The sequence below is a fragment of the Balaenoptera acutorostrata genome, chromosome 20 (genome assembly GCF_949987535.1).
Source record: "Balaenoptera acutorostrata chromosome 20, mBalAcu1.1, whole genome shotgun sequence".
NCBI classification, from domain to species: domain Eukaryota; kingdom Metazoa; phylum Chordata; class Mammalia; order Artiodactyla; family Balaenopteridae; genus Balaenoptera; species Balaenoptera acutorostrata.
Window position 1 is genome coordinate 54,042,027 of NC_080083.1, and position 22,710 is coordinate 54,064,736.

Sequence of the window (22,710 nt, forward strand, 5' to 3'; positions counted from 1 at the left end):
TAGGCAGGGAGTGGAGTGATGCAGCCAGAAGCCAGGGAACAGCTGGGGCCACCGGAAGCCGGAAGAAGCAAGGAAGGCTCCTCCCCTACAGGGCGTCCAAAGGGGCCATGTCCAACTGTGAAATGCATTCCTGTGACGAATGAAGCAGTTCAAGGCCCAGCCTGTGCCTGCTGGGTACCAATGTCCCCAGGTACCAAGCTGAGGGCCCCCAGGCCTCCAACAGGCAGTAGGCGGGGTTCCGGCGGTGGGGTGGGGTGGATAGAAAGGAGGAGGATTTGGTTCAACACCCAAACTGAGGCCACGATGCTGAAACACACAATTCCAAGTTTAATGTTTTCTGGAAGAGCACTGGGGCAGCACAAAGCAGGAGGCGGGCGCCCTGCTCCCCAGCTCCCCCACAGATATGCACAGTTTTTAAAGTCTGACCAGCAGAAGTCCTTCAGAGGGAAGGATGTGCAGATCCCAGACCCAATAGCCAGGCTCAGGGAGGGCAGAGGGGATCGGTCAAGATCAGGGGTTAGCAGGCAGTGGGAAGGAAGGCTCCTGTAGGGGCTTAGGGCCCGAGCAGGCAGGGTGACCCTGGCCCCGGGCGTTGATGTAGAGAAGTGGGGAAGGGCTGCCGGGCCAAAGTCAGCCACGGGCCAGAGCACCAATCCAGGCAGCTCCCCACTCCAGGCATCCCCCCAGCCCCCCCTCAGAGTGGAGGTTCGGACCCCGGTGGTTGGGACCTGCCCTCTCTCCCCTCTCAGAGGCTGAGCCGTGCCGGAGCTCCTGGGACAGGCAGGGGGGAGCTTTCCGGTCCCTTCCAGCTCTCCCCTGCTCTGGGGCCCAGGAAAGCCCCTTCTGCATTGTTCTTAGGCTGCTGGTCAAAGAGGCCCCAGGGGAGGGTGCTGGGTCGCTGAATGGTGAACTCTCGGGAAGCAGGACTCTGAGATGGTGTGTGAAGAGTTTCTACTGAAAAAGTTGTATAAGCAAGACAGCTGCTACAAAACCAAAGGCCCTGGTTCCTTCCACAGCTGACCCGTGGGAGAGAAGGGACAGAAAGCCAATGCCAGCATGCAGGCATGGAGGCCCCGTCCAGGATGCAAGGGTGGGGTGGGGGAGTGGGCAGAGCCATACTGGGATGCAGGGCTCTGCTGGGTTGTACTGAGCTTGGCTCCTCACAGAAGCCTCTGCCACCAGGAGCCTGCGGGCTCCGGTGAGCAAGCTGCTCACCAGCGCAGAGACCACGGCCGAGGGCTTGGCTGTCCCTCTCAGGAGCCGACACTGGCTGCCCAGTTCGAACCCCCTCACCGTTGTGGCTCAGAAAGACCAGCTGAGCCCTCGGGCAAGGCCACAGGAATGTCCACGGGATGTGGACGTCAGTCCAGCTGTCCCCCAAGAAGCTTCCTACGTGGCCTAAAATATTAAGCCAGACATGGTTTTCCGGTCCCCACGCCCCCCACCCCCTTCCCCTGTCACCCTTGGCATCCACTTTAGAGCTTCTCTTACAGGAAGTCTCCTGCAGCGTCGAGGGGAGACAGCCCTCCTGCCTGGGGCCAGCGAGGCTGGCAGAAAGGCAAAACTAATAATGCCTCCCTTTCTTTTCCATGGTTTACTTTGCTCCTTTCACAACCTTGAGAATTGGCTTAATTATTCCCAGCAATGGGAGCAAGGGTGGCTTACTCTGGGACACCCTGGCGCGTCGTGGCACGCGTGCAGGGGTCACTCGAGGACGTGCACACAGAGGGGAGCTCTCGCGGGCACCCGCCTGGTGATTTCACGTGCGGACACGGCAAGGCCTGGGACCACACAGCCGATGTTGCTTCCCACTCCCGCGAGGGGCGTCATGTCGAATGCCAAAGCTGGGGACGTGTGGGCCAGGGAAACCCGGGTCGGGGAGGGGGTCTGGCGGAGCAGGGCGGGGCACGGGGACAACGGGAGGTTAGCCTGCGGCGATGGAGCAGGAGGTCTGCGGGCGGCTAGGGCTCAGTGGCGGGCTTGACCAGGTAGCCACTGAAGGTGATGTAGGTGTCAAACTCATCGCTGAAGATGGCGTTTTCGCGTTCGCCCTTGAAGAGGCGCACCCACACCTCGTCTTGGTCCTGCAGCTCCAGCATCAGGCTCTGGCTCTGCATGATGCTGCGGTCGCTCACCTGGGCGTACAGGATCACCACCTCCTCCCCGTTCTTCATGATGTGCAGGTATGTCTCCTTCTGGTTCCAGGTGTGCACATTGAGGCTAAAGAAGTAGATGCCGGGCACGTAGCAGTAGAATTTTCCCGTGAACATGTTGAAGTGGCCGTAGAGGTTCACGAACTCCGTGTCGAAAATCACCGTCTGGTAGTAGTCGTTGCTATGCAGGGGCTTCTTCCTGCCCACCGAAAAGGCGGCGTAGTGGTTCTTGCACCGGTCCCCGGGGGCCCCCATGGATCCTTTCTGCCCTTTGGGTCCCGTGTGGCCCCTGGCGCCCACGGAGCCTGTTTTGCCATATTTGCCTTGCAGGCCCCGATCTCCTCGGTCGCCCTTCTCACCTAAATGGGACGGGAAAACACGTGGCGTCAAGCAACCTCAAGGATTATTCTATTTTCATCCGGAAGCAATCTTTTTTTTTTTTTCCTTCTTGAAAGTCCTGGCGAAGAAAAGGGAATGTATGGGTTTATCCAAAAGCAACAGGAGCAGCAGCCGGGCCCATGGCTCCCTCCGAACAAATGACTTACAGACGCAGGGGCTGGGCCTGAGGATCTGGGACCCGGGCCGCTTGGCTTCCCAATTCAATTGTCCCAGACTGTGCAAGGTTATCTGCTGCTCACAGGACCGTGAATCTGAGGCTTGCGGTGCAAAGGCAGGTGGGGTGAGATCCCCAGCTGCCCTGAGGTTCCTTCCCCTGTGGATCCCTCCCCCAAGCCCTCCTCTTGGAAAGGGGCCAGAGCCTCAGAGACGGAATTTCCTTCTCCCCGCTAGATGACAGCATGCCTCTGCTCAGTGCCCTGAGGGAGCCATTCTGCTCCTGCCCCCTCCTCCCTAACTCCATCTTCTGCCCTGCCCTCCAGTCAGGACAGAGCAGTGCCCCCTCCCCACGGGACGGTCCCCCCTGCTGGTCTCTGTGCCTGACCTTTCAGGATGGTGATGTTGATCTGGGGCACCGGGATGGCCTGGTACATGGGAGTACCAGGGTCACAGCAGCGAAAGCACCGGGATGCGGGGGGCTCCTCTTCCTGCCTGGAGTTGTATGTTTCATGCTTTTCTTCATCCCTAAGGGAGTAAAGACATCACCGTGAAAGCCAAGAGCTCTCAGAGCCAGGAACTCTTCTCTCTTCTGCCACCAGAGGGCCTAGGGTCCCTGTCTCGCCTTCTCTCACCTGGATGTGTGAGGCTGTGTTAATTTTCCCTCCACAGAGACTGCGTTGGCGCTTGGCAAATTCTGAGGCTTTTAGTGAAGGTTCAGAAAGAGCCCGCTGCCCTCTGTTGACAGCAATGACAGTCGTGGAAACAACGATAACAAAAAAGGCAATCATTTGAGGAGCTTGGCAAGACAGAGGCTACATGGGAGAAATCTGGCACGTGACATGCCAGTGGGGTGACTGGACATCCCCTTCATGTATCTAGGATTCTAGAAGATGCTATGTTAAGCTGACTCGTTTGCAGATGAGAGGGCTCAACCAGATCTGCTCCTGGGGGGCGGGGGGCGGGGGCAGCGACAGCTCCATGCTGCTACCTCGAGGTGTCACACTGCACTGCTCCGCGCTCTCTGCTTGCAGCTCTTTGGCTGTGAAGCAACCACCTTGGAGGTGGCACAGTCCCTCTTGAAGGGTCAGCTCTTTGTCTCACTCTGCTCCCATATTCAGACCACAGACAATCCAGGAAATGGATCTATACACCCTAAACTCAGCCACCTACAAGCCCTAGACTCCCAGATGGACCGCCCCCAACCTCTCACCAGAAGTCTCCATTTAGAGATTCAACAAGCCCCACATATGAGGTGTGTCCCAAACTGATGGCCCGTCACTGCCACTCATCCCTAGAATCTTCTCTTTCCAAACCCTGTTCACAGCAGCAGCAGCACCACCAGTCGCCCAGAATGGAACCCTCAGCCTCATTGCAGATGCTTCTCTGGCCTCACAAATCCATTCTGAGGATCATGGAGTCCTGAGGAGTCATCCCACCCCACCATCAAAGTACCTCCAGGAGCTGGGCCATCGGCTCTCCTCACCTCTAGGGACCACTGCTGTTCTGAATGCCCTCCTGGAATTCATCTCTCCCTTGCCAATTCATCCTCTGTTCCGCCACCCTCCAGCATTCTTTCTAGGACACCATGAAATTTAAACCTCTCCATGACTCCCCTGTAGATGAAGTTCCAGAGAGACCCTTTCCCACCAGGCTCATCTTCCCTCCCATCCTCCACCCTCCGGCATCCAACACCCCTACCCAAACGACCTACCAGCCCTCACACTGCCAGACACTGGAATGGCCACACTTCACATGTGCCATCCTGGCTGCCAGGCAGCGTTCCCCTTCTGCGCCTGGGATGCTCCTCAGGTGTCCTTCAAGACACAGTCACTTCTCCTCCTAGCCCTCCCCAACCCCCCCCCCCACCGCCCCGCCACGTCCACACTGTGGACACACTGAACTGGATCGTGTGTGTCTGTCCCCCCATAGCTTTGGAGTTCCTGGATGCCAGTGACTGTGTCATTCACGTGTGTGTCCCCAGTGCCTAGAGGATGGCCAGACCAATAACGGCCCTCAATCAATGTTTGTTGAATGAAAAGAAGGAGGAAGAAGAGGAGAAGGAGAAGAAAAGACAAAGAAGAATGATGTTACTTTGCCACAAATCCTACGCAATTCCATTGTACTCCAAGATAGCCCGAAGCCTCAGGTATCAAGTCAGCCCAAAGCTCAAAGTGATAAAGAAACTCAAAGTCAGCATCAGGTGTCTAGAACCTCACGTTTGATGAATGACATTTTCATGAGTAATCCTAAGCATTTTATGTATCCCTACAAAATATCCCAAATAGCCTGCAGTCTGTATATCATCGAAGCTCATATATATGAAGACAGTGCCATTTGGAAGAAATTCATAACTCTTCAAGGAAAGACACCACTTCTTGTGCCAGTCTTCAGCCACCATCCCCCATCTTGCAACGTGATCAGACATCAGGGTGGTGGAGATCAGCTCTCAGCCCAGCACCGTCCCTGTCTCCTACTTCCAGGTGGGACTTAGAACCCTAGCAGATATTCTCAAAGGACAGGCGAGGATGCAAAGAAACCGAGAGCTGGGGGTTGGGGTTTGGTGTGTTCTTTTTCTAAGGATGTGTCTGCAGAACCTCACGCAGACCCACATTCCTCTGGGGCTGGAATGAGGCTGGGTTACTGTCCGCAGTTTCAGATAACAGGCCCGGGTCACTGACAGGAGAAATGGCGCCTCTGTCCCCCAGCAGCGGCTCCTCGGCCTCGGCCTCTGCTCCTTCCCCTCTAGCTGCCAGCGAGCCCCCTGGGGCACCTGAACCCCAGGCTCACCCCCGCCGCTGAGCCGGCGCTCCTGCATCCACACCGCACAGCCTCACCTCTCAGCGTGGTCCAGCAGTGGCTCCCTGGTCCCCTCCTGCTCCTGCTGCCCAAGGGGCACGCGGCCCAGCACCGGGCCACAGGCGAAGGCCAGCAGCAGGCAGCACGCCAGCGCGAGTCCCAGCCCACGGCGGCCCATCTTCCCGCTGAGCCCTGCTGGGGAGACACACGGGGAGGACACGGGTTGGAAGGGCCCTGCAGGGAAACAAGCCTGCAGTGCTTGCCCGACCCACTAAGCGCTTCAGCTGCCGCTCATCCTGGGACGGCGATCACACACTCACACTCACACACACACTCACACAAGCTCAACATACATACTCACAAACCCCGGTGCACATTCCTACACATATTCACGTGCCCTCACACACGCACATACTCACACCCGTTCTCACACACTCAATACACACTCATACACAAATACGCTCTGTACCCACTCAAGACACTCGGTACACTTACACACACTCAGACCCACACTCTCTTGTGTTTACACTTGCACACTCAACACACTCACGTGTACTCTGGTGCACTCACGTGCATGTACATACGCTCACATGCACACATGCATGCCCACACCTGGCCTTCACACTCTCAGCACACTCACAGACTTATACGCACAGACTCGCACACCCTCACGCACACACCCTGGGGCCGGGCTGGCGTTGGAGCACCAGGCCACCTGCTGCCGCTGAGCATGGCTCTGCCTGGCCCCCCACGCCTCCCAGGAAGGAGACCCCTCAACCCTGAGCTCTGCAGATGATCATGTCTCGGCCCTGTTAGGACAATGAGCAAAAATCCCTAATAAATTTGGGGGTTCCACTGTCCAGGGACTTTGCCCCAGCCTGCACTGTGGGGCCTGGTGGGCAGGCAGGTGCTGACACGTCGCTCTCTGGCCACCAGGGGGCGCAAGAGCGTGTCCTCGAGCATCTGATGTCGGGCTGGGGGCACCCAGCCACAGAGGGCATTTATTGTCATCGAAGCCAGCACCATGTCTCTCCAAAAAGCTCTGGACCGGACCCTCTTTGTCCAGGATTGAGATAGTCCTTCCAGAAAGAACTGTCCACTGGGCGTTCCCAGTGAGCCCACAAGGGGGCAGTGCTTGGGCTGAAAACAGACAAAACATCCCACCGGTTTCTCACCGTCAGAGGTATCACCCTGGCTAACCCCAGCTGTGGGATTTACACGCGTGCCTCAGCCGTTTCTGGTGTGTGGAGTCAGAAGTCACACGTGCCTCGACTGTTTCTGGTGGCTGGGAAACCTCCCCATCACGGAGGGGGGGGGACGGTGGTCAATCCCAGCCCATTTTGTTCACCGAATCATACAATTTAACACCAAAAGGGCTGACAAGGACACCTAATTGGACCCTCTGGCCTGCACAGTGAAAGAACTGAGGCCGGGGGAGTAAGAACGCCTCCACCCTACCCCTGCAGCTGGGCTGGGGCCGGGGACCAGGCATCGTGGGGGGCGGGGGCAAAGCATCAAAGCAAGGGAACAGCCTCAGAAGGTCCTGTCTGATTTGTCTTTAATTCCTCTTTCATGTCTAAGGAAAACTAAAACTGAGACGGATTTCTGTTTTTGCCAGTAATCGTCTACCCAGATGAATGCTCCTTTCATGCATCTCGGGCCGCCATGGACCTCCTTCAACTCCATGGCTCAGAGGTCTTGCAGCCGGTGAGAGCACGACCCTCTCCGCGGGGCCGACTCTTTGGCTTTGTTCTTTATTCTGCGTGTTAGTAGGCTCGCTGTTTTAGCTCTGAAGGCAGAATGCTCTGGCCGCCCTCACTGCTGGAGCCGCGTGCCAAGTCAGGAGAACCTGGGGGAGGCAGAGGACCGGGAACCAGAGCCGAGGCTCTCCCGCTGGATCCTCAGTGATGTGCTATGAGACTCTGAGCCAGGAAGCCTGGCCTCCCCAGGAATCCCCCCACCCCCTGAACCCACACTTCTGCCCGCTCTTCAATTCTCTGCACAACCCCCATCCCCTGCAGTGGATTAGCTGGGCCCCCCACCTCCACGTCTTCTACCTGCCAAGGGTCAGGACCCAGAGACCTTCCAAATGACAGAGAGACTGCTTGGACCAGCTCCCCTACTCAAAATGTCCACTACCTCCCCTCCACTTGGCAAAGAAAATTTGTACATGTAAATGTAATTTATAAAATACGTATTAAAAGAATCTCTCTCCTCGCCCCCTCTACCCATCTATCATTTCTCCAGGCTCCTTGCCAGGGTGGGCACCACCCTCCCCAGTCTGCTCCCACCCTTTGCCTGCATTTCCCAGCACCCCTCATCCCATGTTCAAGCTCCCTGCTTCACGTACTGCAACGTACATACACATCCCCTGGGAAATCTTGTGAAAATGCAGATCCTGATTGGGCGGATCTGGGACAGACATTTTCCAAAAGCCCCCAGGTGCTGCCAAGGCACCACACTTTGAGCACCAGGTTCCAGCCCCACCCCCAAACTCCTGGCACCTGCCCACCTGCCCGCATCCTTCTCCCCTGGCCAGGAGCACCCTTCGTCCTCTTCTCTTCTGCTAATAACCAGGCTAACAGGACTGACAACTGCCCCAGGCCCGGTGCTGGGCATCCCTGCATCATTTCCACTCATCCTTACAACCCTAAATGTTAGGGTTCCTTCCGAGAACACTTCTTCATTAATAGTTTTTACCCCATCACAGGTCTCGTATGGACCTGCGGTGAATCTTTTAAGGAGACAATATTCATTCATTATTAGACTGAATTTACCAATGAAGAAACCATGACGAGAAGTTGATTAGCCTAAGGCTGCCCACTTTTTAAGCCATGGGGGCTGGATTTGAATTCAACAGGCTGCCCTCAGATCACATCAAAATCCTACCCAAGGGACCTCCCTGGTGGCGCAGTGGTTAAGAATCCGCCTGCCAACGCAGGGGATACGGGTTCAATCCCTGGTCCGGGAAGATCCCACATGCCGCGGAGCAACTAAGCCCATGCACCACAACTACTGAAGCCCGCCGGCTCTAAGGCATGTGCTCCACAACAAAAGAAGCCACCGCAACAAAGAGTAGCCCCTGCTCTCCGCAACTAGAGAAAGCCCGCACGCAGCAACAAAGACCCAATGCAGCCAAAGAAATAAAAATAAAATCCTACCCAAGACCCAACTCAGGTGCTTCATATTCCTTCTGAAGGCCTCCCAGACCCTCAACTGGAACAAACTCTCCCTGCTCTTTTTTGTTTGCATTTCTCATATTGTCTCATTCTGCAGAGAGTTTTTCTTGGCCTAGAAGATTCTGCACAGCAGACCCATGACCTCCTCTGGGCTTGGGATATGGTCTTGTTCATCTTGGACCCACCAAGCATCCTGCAGCACCCTGAACTCAACAAATATTTGTCAGATTGAATTCTCCAAATTTGTTTATTGCCCTATTTCTGTATTTCCTCTGTTTCTCCTTGGCACCTTGACAATTACTCTCCTTTTCCTTTTCAATGCCAAGCTTGCATCCCTTGAAAGGAAAAGAGGTTTTCCTTTCTTCAAACATTTTTTTTTTCCTGAATCCAAAGTAATATATATTCATTTGGGAAAAGCTAGAAAATAACAGCAAAAGAAAGTAAAGAGCTATCTTGGACTCCTTTGTCCCCAGGGTTCCTCAGCCTCGGCACCGTTGGCATATGGGCTGGATCAGCCTTTGTCGTGGGGGGCTGTCCTGTGCATTGTAGGATGTTTAGCAGCGTCTCTGGACTCCACCCACTAGATTCCATCAGCACAGCCCCACCCCCAGCTGTGACAATCAAAAACATCTCCAGACTTTGCCACGTATCCCCTGAGAGGCAGAAATCCTCCCAGCTGAGAATCAGTCCTCTACCCTCAATGGAAGTACACTTTTGCACGTTGGTACGTCTCTTTCTAAGTCTGGAAAAGGGATTTTCTGTACCTAGATAGAAGAGATGGGGACCAGGATGCAGCCGGTGCAGGGGTGATGATATCAGTGGGGGTGGGGCCCGTGATGACCCAGCAAAGAGTCAGAGGTGCCAGGAGGACTGAGTGAGGGCAGCAGAGGCTGGTGGTTCTCCTCAAGGACCTCCTCTTTGGAGTCAAAGCAAACCCAGATTGAAAGCTTTCCCTCTTCGAAACTATCTTCAGAACGCTTTTACCAAGTCCCACAGCAAAGTCAACATCATGAAATTATGATCATTTTACTCACTTTTGGGCAAAAACGGTATTGCCCAACATCTAACCAAACTTGGCTCCAGCCCTCTTTAGCAATTTCCAGTGAAACGAAGTGCCCTGCAAGGGGGGAGGTATGCCCCCAGAAAGGTGACCCAAAGAACATGCTGTGCTCAGTGAGGCAGGTCCGGGGAGCAGCCCCCAGGACTCCTTGGCCAGTGGTGTGTAACCCTTGTGAATCTGGACCTGAGTGGTCCAGTCTCCTGGCTGCCTTGCGGTCAAGACATCTGAGGTTAATTCCAACATGACTCAGAACTGGACTTGCCTACCCCAAAACCCTGCGAAGACATTCATTTTCCAAATTCCATAGCAATTCCATGAACATCTTTATCTCCCACCCACTCCCTTCAGGACCCGCAGCTCCTCCACTCCCCTCTCCTCAACCCTCCCCATCTCCCTGCATCTTAACTTCCCCCAGCAAAGAAGAACCCCCCTCTACAGTAGGTGGGAGGGGAAAAGGAGGAATTGGGTCAATGACAGGGTCCGGAGGAAGGCAGGAAGTCTGAGAACACTTCCTGGTTAATGATTTTTATCCTCCCAGCCCTCGAATGGATCTGTGGTGAATCCTTTAAGGAGGCAATATTCATACACAAGTTCAAGTTTCCTTATATCTGTTTAAAATCGGTCCTGTCATTTTGGGGGGCCCGCCCACCTCCATGGTGTCATGCCTGTGTTCTGACAGTGAACTCCTAGCCCTCAGGCTCCACATGTTTGCCTTCTGTCTTGTTGCCAACCCCGCCCAATGCCCTTTGACAAAAGCATTTTATAAACCTGGTTTTCCCTCTTCCTTAATCCTCATCGGGTAACCAGCTGTTCTGAGAGGCCAGAAGCCTAGGATCTCACTGGATTAGAAGGAGTTTAGAAGACAAGTCGAAATGCCCATGTAGCTCAGGAATTCCCTCTCAGCAGAAAACTGAACACAGGGGCTTCCCTGGTGGTGCAATGGTTGAGAATCTGCCTGCCAATGCAGGGGACATGGGTTCGAGCCCTGGTCTGGGAAGATCCCACATGCCGTGGAGCAACTGGGCCCGTGAGCCACAATTACTGAGCCTGCGCGTCTGGAGCCTGTGCTCCGCAACAAGAGAGGCCGCGATAGTGAGAGGCCTGTGCACCGCGATGAGGAGTGGCCCCCACTTGCCACAACTAGAGAAAGCCCTCGCACAGAAACGAAGACCCAACACAGCCATAAATAAATAAATTAATTAAAAAAAAAATTGCAGCCTCCCTTTTAAAAAAAAAAAAAAAAGAAAGAAAACTGAACACAGGCATGGTTTACTGGATGCCCGTGATTTGCACAGCATCGGGTAAGAGCTTGGGAGACAGTGATTCCACCGCAGATTAAATATACTCCCTGACCTCAAGATTACCATCCATGGGGACTTCCCTGGTGGTCCAGTGGTTAAGGATCCGCTTTCCAATGCAGGGGACGCTGGTTCGATCCCTGGTCGGGGAACTAAGATCCTACATGCCACAGGACAACTAAGCCCACGGGACAACTAAGCCTGCGCCCTGCGACTAGAGAGAAGCCCATGTGCCGCCACGAAGATCCCGAGTGCCAAAACTAAGCTCCGACGCAGCCAAATAGATACAAATAAATAAGTATTAAAAAAAAAAAAAAAGATTACTGTCCAGTGAAGGAGACAGATATGTACGCAATCACAGCTCAAGGCAGAGAAGCAGATGTTGACTCAATATGTGACATTCTAGGCCTGTGCTGTCCACTGCAGTGGCCGCTAGCCACCTGTGGCTATTTCATTTTAAACCAATTAAAATTAAAGAACATTCTAGGGACTTCCCTGGCGGTCCAGTGGTTAAGACTCCGCACCTCCACTGCAGGGGGCGCGGATTAGATTCCTGGTCGGGGAACTGAGATCCAGCATGCCGCACAGCATGGCCAAAAAAATAAATTAATTAAATTAAAATAAATTAAAGACCATGCTAAATTCCATTCCTCAGTCACGATAGCCACATTCCAGGGGCTCAACGGCTACAGGGAGGTGGGAGCTACCTTATTGGACTGCACAGAACATTTCAATCACTGCAGAAAGCTCTGTTGGGCAGCTCTGTTCTATTAAGATGAAGTTGGGGGGGTGGGGGAGTAGGAACTATGAACAAACAGCGGGCCAGAAATCTGGGAGTCATTTAGACGCCTTCCTCTCACATATCTGCCACATCGAGTCAGTCATCAAGCCTCTTTAATACCTCCTGAAGGTCTCTGCTCCTCCGTACCATTTGATGCTTTCCAGGAGCTCTGGCTGTGTCCCAGACCTCAATTCACCCAAAACAAATATCTTTGTCTGGCTTGTCTAGGGCCTGGACACCACCCCCAAATTTTACATGCTTCTCCCGAGGAAGCTTGGCATAAGATAGGACTGTCTCCCACACCTGAGGTCTTCTAGGTCAAGAAGGCGACGTGGACCAGCATCCAATCCGTCCCTGTTTCAACACAGCATCAACCATCCCTCAGCCACCAGCAATCCTTCCGCACATCTGCTCCTGCCACCCTCCCCTCCCCGGTATCTTCTCTACCAGAAAGGAAGCCCTGGGGCTGCCCCTCTGTGCTTCGACATCTGGCGGAAATTCTCCTGTTGAGACACTCAGAGCTCTCCAGTTGCTGCAGGAGGTTCCCTGGACTCAGATCCTGGGGTGCCCAGAAAAGAGAAAGCCCCATGTTGGGGTGTCCCTCTGGCCCTGATGACCATCAGGATTGTCTAACACATGACGTCTGCTTTCCTTCCCCAGAAGCCATTCATCACACTCATTTTCCACTTACCAGACTCCTCTGGTGATGGGCAGGAGAGAGGTAGAGTGGCTTCCACTTGATAAATGACGTTTGTTCGCCAATCCCAGGAAGCCATTTCATATCTAATTTTCCCTTCTGTAATGGGGCAGCCCCAGCCGGTCTCGGACCCTCTCCCGCCTCCTCCCAACCTTGCAGAGGAAGCAGCAGTGGGGGCTGTGCATCCTTTATTAGAGGAGCTCTGGTCCACTGGAGGTGAGCTGTGCCTTTCCCAAAAGATGAGGGCATCCTGGCGCCCAGTTCACTTGCTGAATCTCCCTCTTTCCCTTTTTCCAAGAAGCTGTTCTCTGGCTTAGAGGAAGAGAGTTTATTTTTTTTAAGGTTTGGGGGTTTATTTGGTTACCTCCAAAGCCCAAGGCCAGCGATAGAGATGGGGTCTTCCAGGGCTACTTGCTAATTAATAAGCGAGGGCTTCCTTTGTGCTGACTTGGGATAAAACAGTGAAGGAAAGAGGGGCCAGGCATCCTCCCCATCCTGAAACATCTCCATCCTCTCCTGAGGCAATTCACTGCGCCTAGACCAGGAGAGGCTTACCTGGAGCTGAGAGAAGACACTGCCTAAGCTTCTGCCCAGGCCGTGCAAACTAGGAGACCACGTGGGCTGCAGGCTTCGGGGGCACCTGGCCAGCCCAGCCTCCCCAGTGCAAACAAAGATTTCCTTGACTAGAGTCCTGTCCTTAGATCACCTCCCAGCTGTGAGGCCTCAGGCGGCAGGCTTGCCCCGCGCTTTGAGAACCGTGTGAGAGAGAAGAGCTACTGACAGCTCGTGCCTTGCCGTGAGCCCGCGCCGCAGGTGGCCTGGCCCGCGTCCCACTGCCCCGCAGCGGTGACAACCTCGGGGGCTGACCGTTCCCAAGACGGAGGGAGGAAAAAAGCTGGGAATTCCACGGCCTGTGCCCCGACCTCACCATCCCTTTTACAAGCACCACACCGTTTTTCGTTTTCTAGGGCCTGGAAATCACTGCCGCGTTTTACAGCCATCTCCGGGGAAAGCTTGGCAAAAGGTAGAACTTGTCCCACATCTAACGGCTTCTAAGTCAAGAGTACAATTTAGCTCAGCATCCAGTCGGTCCTGCCACTGCCTGCTCCAGCCCAGACTGCTCTGGCTGAGATCACCGATGTCCAGCTCCTGCACGCTGCAGGGCGCCTGCCGGCGATGACCACCCACCTCCCTGCCCCCGATCCAGCCCACGCTGTCTCCCTGTGTTTACTCTCCATGACCTCCCCCTTAGCGACAGGTGTTTTCCAGACCGTGTCCTCAGCCCTCAGCCCCTCTCACTCCAAACACTTTCCGCCCATCGTTTCCTGTGTGATAGCTTCAGTGGACAGCTCCTTGATCCTTGTCCCCAGCAGGCGTCCCTGGCCACCAAGCTCTAGGCCTGCGCTCTCCAGAACATTGGCCTCTGGCCTCTGGGGCCAGTTGAATTCTTTACAACTAAACATAGTGAAAAATTCCATTCTCGGCCACTCGAGCACATTTTAAATGGCTACCCTCTTGGACGGCACAGCTGGGAGGACACCTCCATCATCACAAAGTCCTACTGCACAGCGCTGGTCCGGACCCAGATATCCAGCTGTCTTCAGATCATGTCCTCTTCGCTCTGTCATAAGATGCTCAAGCCCCCAGTTAGTTCACTGTCTTCTTCCCCAGCCCCCTCCATCCCTGCTCCTCCCCCTGCGCTTACAGATGTTCACACAGGGCCCCCAGGCTGGCATCTCGGAGCCCTACAGACTTTGGCCTCTCTTGCACCGTAACCAGGCCTCCTGGCAGTCTCTCCTCTCCCTCCCTTTGGGCTCTGTCACTGCTTCTTTCTCAGCCCTGCTCTGGTCTCCCCATCTCTCCTCTACCTTCCAAACTACTGGCCAGAGGCAGCTTTCAAACCTGCAGATCTGAATGCCCCCCCTTGGCTCAAAAGGCTTCCATGAAAATAAAGGAAACATTTAAGCCCTGCGCTTCACCATCTGCCTCCCGCCTCATCTCTGGCCCCCTCGTGCCCACCCCTGCACGTGCATCCTTCACTCCAGCCAACTGGAGCCACTGGAAGTCCCAAGTCACACCACGGTCTCGTCCTCTGTCTCTTTCTCCTGCCACCTTCCTCGTCGCTGTGTCCTTCAGAGCCCGGCCTGATGCCACCTCCTCCAGGAAGTTTCCTCCCCCAGTATCTAGCACAGACCGGCTTCCTTGTCTGGTCCCCCCACAGACCAGGAGGTCCTCATACACAGGAGATGTGTCTCAGTTCACACGTGTCTCCAGTGCCTGGGGTCTGACTTTCAGTATTGACCGAACTCCACAGTCCCTTTCAGCCCTTCCCAAGTAGCAGAGCCATCGTCCAAAGAGGACTCAAGCCAGTGTGTTCAAATCTCTAATTCAGGTTGGGGGAGGTTTGGGGTGGGGGGAGAAGGGAGATGGGGAGAGTGACCCAGGGCACACTATTAAGCGTCATCAGAACGCTGAATCCCGATGTGACCAGGTAGCCATCTTTTCCGCAAGTGCTCCTCTTATCAGCACTCAGAAAGCCTCCTGCTTCAAAAAGAGTTACAAGCGCTCGCTTCGGCAGCACATATACTAAAACTAGAACGATACAGAGAAGATTCGCATGGCCCCTGAGCAAGGATGACACGCAAATTCGTGAAGCGTTCCATATTTTTAGACGTAGAGAACGGACTTGAGGACATGGGGAGGGGGAAGGGTAAGCTGGGACAAAGAGAGAGAGTGGCATGGACATGTATACACTACCAAATGTAAAATAGATAGCTAGTGGGAAGCAGCCTCATAGCACAGGGAGATCAGCTCTGTGCTTTGTGACCACCTAGAGGGGTGGGATAGGGAGGGTGGGAGGGAGATGCAAGAGGGAGGAGATATGGGGATATATGTATATGTATAGCTGATTCACTTTGTTATACAGCAGAAACTAACACACCATTGTAAAGCAATTATACTCCAATAAAAATGTTAAAAAATAAATAAATAAAGAGAGTGAGATGCAAAATAATTAATTAATTCATTTTTTAAAAAGAGTTGCAACCCATTGCTTCCATCAGCCAAAGTTACAAACCACCTCAATGTCCTGCAAAAGCAGTCTAATCAGACAAATGATGGTGAAGCCACACAATGGAAAACTAAAGACAAGGTGGTTGGTCAGGCTGGCAAACTCAAATGCCTTCAGCCATTGACCATGGGCTGGGTGTAATGTGACAGGGAGGGGCGGAGATTGCTTCGAACCCAGAAACACATGCTCCGTTTAAAGGCATTTAAATAAATAAATAAATGATGCTGGGAGTGGGAGGGGCAACTTCAGCCGGTAGCACCAAGGGCTGACCTCTGTAAACAGACGAATATTTACTGGCGTGGAAAGATGTTCGTAAAATGCTGATGAGTGAAAATGCAGGTTGAAAACATACATACATAAAAACACATCCACACATGCACGTACATTAGCCCAGAGATTTGAAGGCCACCCACCTGGCGGCTAACAGCGATCTCTGGGTGATGAAAATACGGACGTTTGCCATTTTCTTATTTTGGGGTCTCTGGGGTTTTCCCCTATAACCGTCACATATTTTTTCACATTAAGTACACATTATTTTCCACTTCGGCAAATGATAAGTAAGCCCCACCCTGGGGACTAAGAGAGCATTTTGTTTATTCCGGGGAATTTGAGTCTCTGCCTAGAAAAGGAGAATGGGGGAGGGGCTTGAGGATGGTGTGGCAAGTTTGTGGCTCAGGCGGGACTGTGGGGGATATAAACTGCCCTCGTGCTGAAGTCCCACCTTCTTTTTTTTTTTTTTTTTTAGAGAATTTTTTATGTATTTATTTTTGGCTGCATTGGGTCTTCGTCGCTGTGCGCGGGCTTTCTCTCATTTCGGTGAGCGGGGGCTACTCTTCATTGTGGTGCGTGGGCTTCTCATTGCGGTGGCTTCTCTTGTTGTGGAGCACGGGCTCTAGGCGCGCAGGCTTCAGTAGTTGCGGCACGCGGGCTCAGTAATTGTGGCTCGCGAGCTCTAGAGCGCAGGCTCAGTAGTTGTGGCTCATGGGCTTAGTTGCTCTGCGGCATGTTGGATTTTCCCAGACCAGGGCTCGAACCTGTGTCCCCTGCATTGGCAGGCGGATTTTTAACCACTGCGCCACCAGGGAAGCCCAGAAGTCCCACGTTCTTTCGCAAGTGTTTGTTGAGTGTCTACTGCCCACCGGGAAGAGGGCTGGATTCTAGGGACACGGTGGAACAAGAGGAAGATAAGGCCCTCCCCTGGGGCAGCCGAACCCTGGAGTTACTGTGGGTACTGATTACGCCGGGAAAGGCACCCAAGTGGGGCTAGAATCAGGCCAGCCCGCGAGAACACGTTTTCTAGAAGCAGGGGATTTGTTCTGCCTTTGACATACCAGTCACTGGTGTACTTGCCACTGAAGGAAGCTGCCTGCAGCCACAAAACAGGAGAAAATGGAGCCAAATCTTTGAGGCCATCATCAGGACTTCTGCTCAACAGCCAGGCGAGTTAACGGGCCCAGGAGCAGCCCCGTCATTTAGCAGAGATTCCTTCTAACAGAGCTCTGGTTAAGCACCTGCAACCTGCCGGGCTCTGGGCACGTGCTTTACGGAGGCTACTGAACTTGTCCCCTACAGTCACCTCGATTTCTCAGAGGAACAAATGGGCTCAGAGGGAGGGAGTCACTCACCCCAGGCCCTGCCGTGGCAGGGGCTGCAGCTCAGGTGAGACCCAGGTGTGTCTGACAGCAGAGCTCCTGCCACTTCACCTCGAGGGGGCCTCCAGGAAGATGCCGGGTAGGTAGGATAGGCTGGTCCTGACAAACCACCATCCTGAGGGCACTCCCGCCTGCCGGGCGGTGTCCACCTGCTAAGCTCACTCGGTCACGGTGGGCACAGCGGCAGCAGCCCCGGGCCCTGGGGAACGCATCCCCCAGCTGAGCCCTCGCATTCACCCCTTCAGCAGATTGCTCAGGGCCTGCTCCGTGCCTGACACCATGCGGGGCACCAGGGATCCGTGATAACCGTCCTCATCCAAGCAATGTGCTAAGACCTCCCGGCGCCGGCATCTTAACATCCACCACTGGAGCTCAGTTCCTTTGGGTTTAGGGACAGAGTCACCAGGAACCTCCCTCACACCTCAGAATGGAAGGGGCATGGGGGCTGTGGCCCACTGCATGTGCATTTTGAAGGCACTGCTTTTGCAGGGTAGAGAGAAAACAGTGCATGGGTGAGCTCTGCAGGGGAGGGGAGGGGGAAGCCCACATCTCACAGGGATGGTAAACGGTTCCACCCTGACCCCCATGCCCTCTGATACTCAGAAGCAAAGGGGACTGAGGCCGAGTGCAGCTGGCAGGAGGGAACGATGTAAAGAATTGACATTCTTTACAGGGCGTGCAGTGAGCGTGCCCTGTGTCTGCCCATCCCTGGGGGCTGCCAGGGGTCAGCTGTGGGAGGGGTCCCACAGGAGAGATCCCTGCAGAGAGGGAACCGGGAGCAGAACGGAACAGAAGGGGGAAGGGCAGGCATCAGACTCCAGCCCAGCGCCCCAGCTGCCCGGCCCTGGTTCTGATTGCTCTGCAGGGCCCGTTCTCAGGGTCTCCTCCTTGTAGGTCCGGCCAGTTTACAGAACCACGGGTCTTGCTCTCATAGCTATACCTTAAGGGGTCGGGGGTAGATGTCCTGAATGCTGAAAGACCTGAGTGCCACGGCCACCCCAAACCCCACCCAGACCCACCCATCTCTCACCAGAACTCACTGTAGACTCTTCACAAGCAGAAAGGGCCCAAGTGTTTCCAAGCGCACCCCAGTCCCCCACGCTGACCACCAGCCTCAGAGCCTGCAGGGCAGAGCTGCAGGCCCCAGCCCAGCCGACTCCTGGCCTGCATCCACCTGCAGCTCCCCCAGGGCTGGCAGCCTTCTCAGGCAAGGTCCTTTTCCTTCGCTGGTCCCCAGGGCAGAGGGCGGCTGGTAACCAGATGTCCCCACTTGGGGACAGGGTGCAACGGAGGCGAAAGGTTTGGGGCCTCCCCCCAAGTGTGGATTCACCAGCGGCAGGCAGCAACGTCTGACCCAGCACAAGGCACTAAGCACCTGGCGTCCGCATGCTCCCCACCGCCCCCACTGCCCGCCCTGCCTGCCTGCCTCTTTTCCCGCCTGCCTGCCTCTTTTCCCGCGCTCCCTTCCCATCCTGCCTCCTGCCCGCAGTCTCCTGCTCTGCTCCATCTCATTTCAAGGAAACTTCCTACAGGAGCCAGGGAGGTGGTCAGTCAGGGAGGTGGTCGGACACGGAGGCGCAGGATGGGACAGGATGCCCCAGGAGGACTGTGACAGTGCCGCCCACAGCTGGAGAGGGTTTGACTCCAAAGGCCTCTGGGCAGGCCAGGGACACCCCCGTGGGCAGTGGGGGGCCTCTGGCGCTTCTGCCCACACCATTCCTGCTTTGAGCCCAATTCTGGGAAGCAAGCGTGGGCAAGGATGAGCGGCTTCCCGGTGTCCGGGCGCCGCTCCCACCTCCAGATGCTCAGGCCCCTCTCAGCTGCAACCTTGACGAGGACCCAGAGCTAAAGCTGCCCCCAATGAGCTCAAGAGCTCCCACTCCTGCTCACAGCATCGAGCCCCTCCCTGAGAGGCAGGAAGACAAGGGTCAGAGGTCACAGGCTGCAGTGGCAGAAGTTTCGCTGCGGGGCTTGGGGAGGAGGAAAAGAGCCAGCGTGCTCGCTTCTGCATGTCCGTGGTTAAGAGCAGAACTGGTCCTGCCAGGCTGAGGATGCCTGGGCGGGGCCCCAAGAATCCTGAATCCTGGGCCCCGTGGAACCGGCTCACTGGGCTGCCCCTAGAGCACGGAAGGAAGCTTTGTTCAGGCTTTGATGGTCCTTTTCCAAATCCTTCTCCAAGTGGGCAGATGTTCCCTCATACTGTGTGAGGGGTCAGGGAGGTGTCTGGGGTCCTGTCCAGGGAGCTGCCTTGTCTCATTTGCCTTTACGAGAAGGCAGATTTCAGCAGGTAAAAATAGGAAGAAAATAATAAACCTCTGCCCACACGGTAGTTACACCACCAAGATGAAGTGCCCCAGGAGACCATCGCCCCCACTTAAGATCTCTGGACTCTCAGGGCAGGGAGATGAGGCTGCTTCCGAAACACCACATCTCTCTCCAGTGGATGGGCAGGCAGAGTTACCTTAAGTAGTCAGCAGAGCGTGGGGACCATAACAGAAAGGAAACTTTTTATTCTTCCCTTTCTTTGCAAGCTATCACCACCACCTCTCCCCTAGGGCCCTGGAGCCTCAGCCACCCGAGCTCCAGGAACAGGGACCCGTGCAAAGGTCCGGCCCCTGAAGACAAAAACGCAATGGCAAGCTCCTGTCCGGTGAGGGCGCCCAGCAGCATGACTGTATCTACAAAATTCTTTTCATCTTTGTTTTGATGGGTGAAGTTCAATGCCAGAATATTTGGTTTATGAGTCACGCTAATTACAGCTGGGGGGGGGGGCGGGGGGCGGAGGGGCGGGTAGGGCGGGAGGCACCAGGAAGAATAACAGAAAGAAGCATGTTCCAAAAAAATTATGCTGTGCTGGTTGCCCTAAATAGGGAGGTTACCTCCCAGGAATGAGGAGGGAGTTGCCTGCACCCTTCCTGGGGCCATGTCGGCCTTCTCGGCTCCCACCTGTGAACGTGCCCCTCACTGGATGGCTGTCCCTGTCCCAGACAGGCAGCGGTGTCCTCTGGCAGAAAGAGGGCCCATCCAAGGCCTCTGGCACCTACATTTGTCTGTCGCCCTGACCTGCTGCTCACCCAGCAGCATGTTCCTTGGCATCCCAAGAGACTCAAGATGGGAGAAGGAAGACAGAGAGAGCCAGAGGAGAGGGCTAGAGTCCCTGGGAAGCAGACCCTGGTTGTCCTTCTGGCCCCAGGGAACTTTCTCTGTGGGCAGCTGGGAAGTGGAAATTTGGAAACTTGAGAAGCTTGGGTTCCAGCTTCGGCTTGGAAAGTTGTGCATCCTTGAGCAAGTCACATGCCTTCTCTGGGCACAGAGATGCAGGCCTCGGGTTCTCCATCTACTGCCTCTGGGCAAGTCATAGCCTCTCTGAGCTTTTCAGGGGTGACAGTGCCATTGATAGAATTGTTGAGAATCAGCATTTGCTCATTGCTTGCTGTGTGGGAAACATACACACACACACACACACACACACACACACACACACATCCATGGCTGCCATTATTTATATTGCCACTGTTGTTGTTGGGTCATCTCTAAGCCCCACCTCAGCTCTCAGGTCAAGAGGGAGAGTGGAGAAGGGGGACCAGAAAGGGCAGCTCAACCCTCTGCACCCCCCACCTCCCCTTCACCTATATTTTTCCCACCTCTCTAGTTGGCAAAGACAGTGAGCAGGCCTCCTGGAAAATGTACTTCCCATAGCAGGCCTCTCCCTGCAGTACGCACAGGCAAGTGCCTCTATTTGTGAACTTGCGCGTGGGGCTGTCCGCCTGCTTCCCTGAACTATAAAAAGCAAAGGCCTAGCATCTCTGAGGACCTCACATCCTCCCCCAGGGACCCAGGATGTAGCTAGTGGTTGAGAAAACTCAGTTTCTCAGGACACTCCCCATTTTCAAAGCTTGGAAAGAGGAAGCTCCAAGTGTGCCAAACTGCCTCCCTTCTTAGAAACCAAGTGAGATAGAGGAGACAGGAGCAAGTCACAGAGAGAAGCAGCTTCCTCCCTTCCTCCCAAGTGGATCAGGAGGGCCCGTGAGCACCTAAAGCACGTTGGGGGTCCCACGGAAGACACAGCAGCTGTCCAGGAATCGGCACGGTGGGACCCAGGCTAACACGACATGGGTGCCCAGGACAGGTGGGGATCACACCTGTGCCGTGGAGATGCTTGGTACTTGGTAGTGCACAGTCCAGACGCTCAAGGGCAGCTCAGTGACCCGGTCCCAGACCAGGGCCACATTCAGTGGTGTGGGCAGACCAGAGGGTCCCCCGAGAGGGACATTATTTTTTCCTGTCCAGGCTGGATCCCCTCCAGGAACACCAAAGCCATTAGATGCAGGGGCCAAAGCCGGCATTCCCTGTTCTGTGTAGGGTCCAAGTTGCCCACAGGCAGGGCTGGCTCTCAGACAGTCCAGGCGCTATTGGGGTGGGGTCTCCCCACCAGGTGCAGAGGTGACTTGGGTATCACTCCTTTCCCTTTCACACCCAGGGAAGAGTGAAGCAAGATAAACACGCCACAAAAATCGGGGGAGGTAACAATCATTCCTGACAGCATCCGTCTGCCACGGAAGCCCCCTGCTCCCTGGTCAACAGAGGGAAACCACGGCCACGGCTCTCCACGGCACCTCGGCTCCGAAGGGAGTATCAGGAAGCGGCCCTTCTCCGCCAACTCCTGGTCTTTCTGCCCCTTTGCCGCAACTGCCCTCTGGCCCCTCCCACCCCTCTCCTCGCCCCATATAGGTGTCTGCCCCGCGACCAGGCTGAAGCCAGGAAAAGGAGCACTGGGTCCCCCTCCTTCCCGCCACCCCCGCCACGGCCACGTCCCGTCCGCCAGGCCACCTACCTCCAGCCACCAGCGTCCGGGAGCGAGCGGGGCGCCCGCGTCCTCCCCGCGGCCTCTCTTAGAGCATCTCCCGGCGGCGGAGCCACCTCCCAGCCAGGTCGGGGGAAGACCAGACTTGTCGAAGGAGAGAGCAGGCAGGAAGGAAAAAGTCCTCCGGGAAGAGGGCGCAGAAAGTTGTCGGGGTGCCGGACAGCCGGCCGCTCCCCGGCACCTGGATCTCCTCGGCTACAAGGTCTCTTTGGCCAGAAGCGGAAACGCGGTTTCTCGAAAGTAGAGGAAGAACCGAAGAAAGCGGGACAGACGCGTAAAGAGCAAACCCGGGCCAGATGTGAGTGGCCGCGGAGCCTCGAACGCTCCCAGCGCATTTTATCCAAACAGCAGCCGCCGAGGATTAACTGTGTGTGTGCCCGGGGGGGAGGGGAGCCCAGCGCAGCCCTCCTCCTGGCTACCCTGGGAGCTGGCGGGGGCCGGGGACTGGGGACTGGGGGCGGGGCTCTGAGAGTCCGGAAGTCCCTCCAGGTGCGGGAGTGGCCGGGGGTCCAGGACTAGGAAGGCTTGGGAACTCCGAGTTGCTGGGTGGCAGGGGGATGGGCTCCAAGGAGCTCCTGGCGCGCTTGCAGCCAAGCCCCTGGAAT

The 22,710-nt window shown here is 55.4% G+C and overlaps 1 protein-coding gene and 1 non-coding gene across 3 annotated transcripts; one reads left to right on the forward strand and one right to left on the reverse strand.

The window, feature by feature from the left end:
- Positions 1 to 304: 304 nt before the first annotated feature.
- C1QTNF1 (C1q and TNF related 1) lies at positions 305 to 22,215 on the reverse strand. Of its 2 annotated transcripts, none has more exons than XM_007185797.3 (4): positions 22,076 to 22,215; positions 5,543 to 5,696; positions 3,094 to 3,233; positions 305 to 2,512 (listed from the first exon to the last, which is right to left on the reverse strand). In XM_007185797.3, exons 2-4 carry the CDS (start codon positions 5,680 to 5,682, stop codon positions 1,962 to 1,964), a joined length of 831 nt encoding a protein of 276 aa, XP_007185859.2. In that variant the 5' UTR covers positions 5,683 to 5,696; positions 22,076 to 22,215; the 3' UTR covers positions 305 to 1,961. The 2 variants fall into 2 exon arrangements, with proteins under 2 accessions (XP_007185859.2, XP_007185858.2); XM_007185796.3 differs by having other exon boundaries at positions 5,543 to 5,699; positions 22,076 to 22,214.
- LOC114238311 (U6 spliceosomal RNA) lies at positions 15,082 to 15,188 on the forward strand. The gene has a single exon (XR_003623702.1). It is a non-coding gene; the product is annotated as a U6 spliceosomal RNA (small nuclear RNA).
- Positions 22,216 to 22,710: the final 495 nt, after the last annotated feature.